Below are 7500 nucleotides of genomic sequence, written 5' to 3'. Positions count from 1 at the left end.
CTTTTCTTTCGTCCTGGGTTCACACTCTGGTTCATCTGCCTATTCGTTATCCAGACCTCAAATCCGCACTTGATCTTCTAGTCAACTCAAATGGTGTCGAGGAATCGATAGCATTTTCGCTGATGCAGGCTGGCAGTGATGGGACAGATATTACTGAAATGATTCAAGTTCCAACTAAACTACAACAGAGGCTGACACGGCAACACGCTAAAGAAAAGATGTCAGCAATGATCGAGAAGGCCCCTTCCCAGCGAGATGCAGCTAGGCTAAGATCGATTCCAGGCAAGGGCGCTGGAGCCTGGCTGAATGCTATGCCCACCTCAAATAAGCTCGCACTAGTTTCCCGCGATTTTCGTTTGGCGGCTTGCTTGAGATTGGGGTTAGCCATGCCCTTCGATGGCTGTATTCGTCAGTGTGACTGTGGTTCTTTTCTGGACAGTTGTGGATACCATCTCCTAACATGTAAGTGGGGCGGTGGTCCAGTCTGGACCCATGAGTGTATTGCCAATGTATGGTCAGACTGTCTGCGCAGCTTACAAATGCACCATCACAGAGAGCCACGTCATCGATACATTACATCTGACAACCGCCCTGACATAACAGTTTTCGATGTTGGATCAGGGTCCAACACAGATTTAGACATTTCGCTAGCACATCCCTGGAGCAGTGAAGTAATTTCAGCATCAGCATCTACGGAAGGTGCTGCAGCATCCAGGAGAGAGCAGAAGAAAACGGAAAAATATAGCAGAGAACGACTTCTTGGTAAGGAAACAGTGACAGCAGTCCCACTAGTCTTGGAACATTTTGGTCGATGGGGACAACAAGCAGAAATGTACCTACAGCATTTGTCAAGTAGATCAACGGATGCCTATGGAACAACAAATGCCTCCTCATTCAAGACACATTGGAGGGAGCGCATGTCCATTCAGCTACAAAAAGCCAATGCTCGAGTCATCTACAGGAAAGTGGAGAGACTTTTAGATGATGCTAGTTAATTTGTGTTTTTCCAAGGCCATTTGGCCTTTACTTTTTTTTTTAGTAAAGGAGCAAGCACGTGTGTAGTTAATTGGACTGATGAGGACATTGTGTTGTAGAGGATTTAGCCTCCATCTGTACGTACTTTGTTCTATTGAATAAAATACCTTTGACAGACAGACAGACAGACAGACAGACAGACACACACACACTATACAGTCACACAGCAACACTAATACATTATTACACAGTTACAACATCTCATAACCACATAAGTTTTAACTAAGAAAGTCAACACTAAAAACACTCAATTTGATTTTGACTAAACAGCATGCACCAATCCGTTGCAACACACAATAGCTCTCAGCAATACAGGCCATAGGTTCAAGTGTCTAGCCGGTCATCTCTCCCAAGAGGAGAAAGACCGGCTGGAGACATTCCTCACTCACTGAAAAAATCGCCTACTCTCTATCCTCCAATCAGAGTCTTACACGTTTGGTTAACGTTTGCATATCCACAATAACTACTGATAGCGATTCACATCAACATTGGCTCTCTGCTAATGTAACTTGTAACTGAGTAGTCAATCCCTCCTGTCAATCACATTTCATTAGCATGCGAGCACTTGCACGTCGTCTTCTTCTTTTGTCTTCCTTTACCTACTTCAAGAAATAGGCAGTGCGAGTAAATCTCTATCTGTCGAGGGAGTCTTACGTTGTATGCATGGTACAACTAGACCATCTACAAAGCATGGCATTTGCACTCAATGTATGGCGACACGCACAGCTAGGATTGTGTAGGTTGCGATCAACCTTTGTTGACCTCTGTGGTAAGCTTTGAGTCTAACTATCGTAGAACGAGAGACAGACAATGAGGAAGAGATGCAAAGAGTCGATCTGTCGTTTGTAGACTTGGATGGCATGTGTTGAGACTACAAGCACTTGAACTACACTACACTACACTACAATCTCTATCTGTTGAGGGTGTCATATGTTGTATGCATTGAACAACTAGACCATCTACAAAGAATAGCATTTGCACTCAATGCATGCCAACATGTACAGCCGTGATTTGTTTAGGTTGCAATCAACCTTTGTTGACCTCTGTAGTAAGCTTTGAGTCTAACTATCGTAGAACGAGAGACAGACAATGAGAAGAGATGCAAAGAGTCGATCTGTTGTTTGTAGACTTGGATGGCATGTGTTGAGACTACAAGCACTTGAACTACACTACACTACACTACACTACAAGAACGAAACTACATTAGAAAAGAGCCAATAGCGACATGCATCTCTATTGACGATGCACAAACATTGAGTGGAACTCTGATTAGAGGATAGAGTGTCAATGGTTTGTTTGAGGGTGAATGTTTCTCCAGCCGGTCTTTCTCCTTCTGGGATGAGACGACTGGCTGGACACTTGAGTCTATAACCTGCAACTGAACTAGCTAGTAAATGATGTATTCAATCGTTAACGTGCTACACAAGATGCATCCATCCAGTACAACTCCAGCACAACTCCAGTACAGTATATCCAGTACAACTATGTAATTGGTACTCATGTCCAACTACCGTACCTGTTCAGTGCATTTTCATCCAACATCCAAAAGACTGTCCAATTCATAAACGCGATGGTAAGAGCCACATCAACGACATAAAACATCAAACATACAAAATTGAGAGCAAGAACCCACCCTAACACGCTAGAAAAACAATACAAAAACAGCAGATAAGCATTACAATTTCTTCACTAAAAGCACTACTGTGACTGTGTGTGTGTGTGTGTGTGTGTGTGTGTGTGTGTGTGTGTGTGTGTGTGTGTGTGTGTGCGTGTGTGTGTGTGTGTGTGTGTGTGTGTGTGTGTGTGTGTGTGTGTGCGTGTGTGTGTGTGTGTGTGTGTGTGTGTGTGTGTGTGTGTGTGTGTGACTGTGCATGTACGAACCTATCTTTTGAAGGAGGTTCAACAAAGACAAGAGACGAGTGAAGAATAATCACAATGTACATGAGACGTTGAAACCAGATATTGTTGGTAATGGCAAAACATCTGCAAAATGACACAGAGGGTATGAGATATAACTTACAAAACACTTATCAAGTAACAGGAGACAACAAAAGAAATATGGAACATAGTTGCTGATGAATTGTGATGTGATAAACAAGAAACAGGAGAAGCAGTTGAGCAAACACACAAAAGATTAACTTGTAGTTTGACCAGTGGAGATAAAGGAGAAGGAAACAAATCAGACAAACGTATAAAAACAACCTGACATGACAACAAAACATATACAGAAAGACAAATACAAAGCATCACTAGCAACCAACTGAAAAGTAACGAGTAGACAACACATACAGGCACTCAGGAAGGCAACAAAGAGATACCTAACACGCATATACAAATAATGAGGTGCAGACCAACATCGGCGAGTGCACGTACACTCGCATCAAACAAATTTTCACAAACCAAAAGTACACACACACACACACACACACACACACACACACACACACACACACACACACACACACACACACACACAGACAGACAGACAGACAGACAGGCAGACAGACAGACAAACAGACAGACACGGACAAATGGATATGCCCTTCCGAAAGTTCCAAAGATAGCACTCCTGCCTATTTCTAGGTGGGGACGACGGCACTACTCGAAGTTTTAGGCCGGGTTGACGAACCTCTTGATACGTGGACAGAGCATGGAAGGGCACTCACTTTGGCGCAGCCGCGGGACTGGACCTCAAGTCCACACGTATCCGTAATGTATATAGTAATACTGCGTGATGTTACTGCCAAGCCAGTGGTCTAGTCTAGTCCACCCCAGTCAAAGACCAGGCACTCATCTATACTCCTGAGTCAAGAGAGGCAATTGTGTGTGAATTTCTTACCCAAGGAAATTACGCCTGTACTCGTCCGCGAACCTACAACCACAATGTCCCGGATGTTTCCATTCTCCAAATGCAACTCTCTACCCAACTAAGCTACTGACAACACACACACGCGCACATGCGCGCGCGCACGCACACACACACACACACACACACACACACACACAGCCACACGCATGCACACAGATGTATGGACAAACAAACAACAGACAACAGACAGAGAGACCCACATAACAGATGAATGGAAAGCCGCACAAACACAGACGAACACGAACATACATACATACATACATACAGACACATACAGACAGACAGACACAGACAGACGGGTGGACAGACAGACACACGGATACACAGAAATTCTACTTGATATGTGTATTTGTGTAATCTGAGTTGTAGTTGTGACACTTATTGTTCATTAGCTGTTACTTTAGTTTCACCTATATTAGATGTGATGTATAAAAATATATGACAATTTGACAGACAGACAGATAGACATACATACATACATACATACATACATACATACATACAGACAGGCAGACAGGCAAGCAAACAGAGAGACAGACAGACAGACAGACAGGCAGACAGAGAGACAGACAGGCAGACAGAAAGACAGACAAAAATACAGACAGACATACATACAGACAGACAAGACAGACAGACAGACAGACAGACAGACAGACAGACAGACAGACAGACAGACAGACAGACAGACAGGCAGGCAGGCAGGCAGACAGGGAGACAGATAGATGCATGCACACACCCACCCACCCACCCACCCACCCACCCACCCACCCACCCACCCACACACACACACACACACACACACACACACACACACACACACACACACACGCATGCATGCACACACACGACAGACAATCAACAGAACCTCATGCAATTACAGTTAATAACGAAGCAGGAAAACCACCCAACAAATCACAGCAGTACACAAACACGTTACTAACTGCTGAGCAAACTTTGGCTTGAACATTACTCTTGCCTTTCCATACCTTCCCCTAGAAACAACATACATCTTAGTATTCCTACTGATTGCTGCTGTACGTTATCATATTGACACATGCATCCTTACCGTCCCTTCAGTGCATCATCAATGTGGGCAGCTGCAAGGATTAGCTCTCTCTTGCCACCTTGTAGTTCGGTGAATGACTGTGTTAGTTCGTCTTGCTAGAGTGAGATGAAAATGTCAGAAAGGAAAACTACTGATAGACACAGAAAGTGACTCACAGACAATGTGACAAACAGACGGTGACACCGAGAATGAGGAGCATTGGTACACAAACACGCAGACACAGAACGACAAGAGATGACCGAGAGACAGACGGACTGTCTGGTCGATTGGCAAACAGACAGACTGATCAACAAGCTGAGAGATAAACAGACCAACTAAAATGGTCACAAACATACATGCACGCACGCACACATGCATGCATGCACGCACGCACGCACACACATGCACACACACACACACACACACACACACACACACACACACACACACACACACACACAAGCTAATATACACTGTCTGCCTTACTACGTACCTGACAGAGAAAAATGCAAACAGAAATTAAGGCACACACAAAACAACAAAATGAGACAAACAGACAAAGCGACCAACCAATTGACAGAAAGACACACAGGCAGGCAGGCAGTCAGGCAGGCAGACAGACAGACAAACACATAGATTGAAGAACAGACAGAAGTATGTACAGACAGACAGACAGACAGACAGACAGACAGACAGACAGACACAGGCAGCCAGGAAGGCAGGCAAGCAGGCAGACAGGCAGGCAGACAAACACACAGATAGGCAGGCAGGCAGGCAGGCAGGCAGGCAGGCAGACACACAAATAGGCTGACAGACAGACAGACAAACAGACAGACAGACAGACAGGCAGACAGACAGACAGGCAGGCAGACAGACAGGCAGGCAGGCAGGCAGGCAGGCAAGCAGGCAAGCAGGCAGGCAGGCAGGCAGACAGACTGACAAACATGCAGGCAGACAGGCAGGGAGGCAAACAGACGTACAGACCAGCAGAGTGGCAGCAAACGGGTATGTAGACCAACAGAAGCACACGCAGCAAGCAAATGCAAATAGCAGAAAACTGAGCAAAGCAGGAAGAGTACCAAACTTCCAACACGGAAACAAACCGACAGTCAGACGACGGACGGACAGTCGACAGACGAAGACACACGAGTGAACACACAAAGAGAGAAAGAGAGAGAGAGAGACAGACAAAGACAAACACACAGACAGAGACAAACATTGATCTCCATGTCACCGAGAACGTCGCACATGCAATGCCCTGCAAGTATGTAACAATGACGACAAACGCCTCCAGACCAGAGCTACACAGCCGCGTATGACGTCCATCGCATCCACACCATGCTACACACAATAGTCCTCATCACCTCATCGACGTTAGGCGTCAGCGCAAGTGCGGGCGTCAACAGCCCGAGTCGCCCGAAATTCTCCAACGACGAGCGTCTCTTAAGCTTTACTCTCCTTCCCTTCTCGTTGGTGAGAAACGAGCGTACGATCGGACGGTCGTGCCGCTTTTCCTCGCTTCCCTTCTCGCCCAATTCGACGTCTTCCAGTTGCATGGAGTCGATTGAAGGCGCCGGCGATCGGTCACGTGAACTCATGGCAGCGACAGTCGCACACGAGCAACGCACACGCAACGACACGCCGGAATTTCTCAGCACGTGCCGCGGTCGAGATGGAGAGAGAAGTCGAATGAGAGCGTGGGGGTAGGGAGGAGAGAAGCTTGAAGTTTGATTGTCACGGAGATGAGAAGTAAACAAACAAGGCGAAGATGAGCTCGTTCTCGTGCTCGGATGGCGCCTGGTGTCGTCGCGTCTGATAGGGTGGTGCGACAATTCGAAGCCAGGCACCGATCGATTGTAAAACGAAGTAGAATAATTTGTTTTCAGATCCCGGATAAGGGTGCATGTTATATACGGGTTAGTGTCACGTGACCGTTGATGATCGTTACCCTAGGACAAAAGCCGTTAACGGAGGCAAAAGATAGAGAAGCTGAGTGAGTGTGGGAGGTAGATTTGTCGGTCAAAGAGGTGCGACAATCTAAAGCCTATAGCCCGAGTAGAAATGCTGATGAGAGAATTTGATTTCAGATCCCGGATAATCTGTGAATAGCTACTATACACAAGCGACAAGGGTCACATGACCATTGATTTCTATCGGTTGTTACCATAACAACGGAAGCAAATGACTAAAGGAGTTGAGTAATGAGAGTGTGGGAGGTAGGGAGGAAAGCAGGTTGAGCAGCTTGATTGTCACGGAGATGACAAGTAAACAAACAAGGCGAAGACGACATCGCTCTCGTGCTCGGATGGCGCCTGATGTCGTCGCGTCTGATAGGGTGGTGCGACAATTCGAAGGCAGGCACCGATCGATTGTAAAACGAAGTAGAATGCTGATGAGAGAATTTGTTTTCAGATCCCGGATGACACTACAAGCCACATACGGGTTAGCGTCACGTGACCAAGGATTTTTGTGTGGTCGTTACCATAACAACGGCTGTTAATCTAACGGAGGCAAAACCTAGAGAAGTTGAGTGAGAGTGTGGGAGGTAGCT

General features: G+C 46.0%; 2 protein-coding genes across 3 annotated transcripts in view; one reads left to right on the top strand and one right to left on the bottom strand.

The window, feature by feature from the left end:
- Nucleotides 1-6816, bottom strand: part of LOC134176161 (two pore calcium channel protein 1-like) — a 30012-nt gene extending 23196 nt beyond the window's left edge. For both annotated transcript variants that reach the window (XM_062642844.1, XM_062642845.1), the window contains exons 1-5: nt 6314-6816; nt 4971-5065; nt 4846-4896; nt 2917-3018; nt 2552-2677 (exon numbers count right to left, since the gene is read on the bottom strand). In XM_062642844.1, the coding sequence (XP_062498828.1) occupies nt 2552-2677; nt 2917-3018; nt 4846-4896; nt 4971-5065; nt 6314-6547 (608 nt within the window). In that variant the 5' untranslated portion in view covers nt 6548-6816. The remainder of the gene's footprint in view (nt 1-2551; nt 2678-2916; nt 3019-4845; nt 4897-4970; nt 5066-6313) is intronic.
- LOC134176099 (uncharacterized) lies at nt 299-1146 on the top strand. The gene has a single exon (XM_062642776.1). The coding sequence runs from the start codon at nt 312-314 to the stop codon at nt 993-995; it is 684 nt and encodes a 227-aa protein (XP_062498760.1). The 5' UTR covers nt 299-311; the 3' UTR covers nt 996-1146.
- Nucleotides 6817-7500: the final 684 nt, after the last annotated feature.

Source organism: Corticium candelabrum, chromosome 2 (genome assembly GCF_963422355.1).
Source record: "Corticium candelabrum chromosome 2, ooCorCand1.1, whole genome shotgun sequence".
Classification (NCBI taxonomy): domain Eukaryota; kingdom Metazoa; phylum Porifera; class Homoscleromorpha; order Homosclerophorida; family Plakinidae; genus Corticium; species Corticium candelabrum.
This window is presented reverse-complemented; position numbering and strand designations above follow the sequence as displayed.

What these genes read in the sequence shown, in the direction of transcription:
- LOC134176099 (XM_062642776.1), top strand. Translation starts at nt 312, where the DNA reads ATGCCCACCTCAAATAAGCTCGCACTAGTTTCCCGCGATTTTCGTTTG.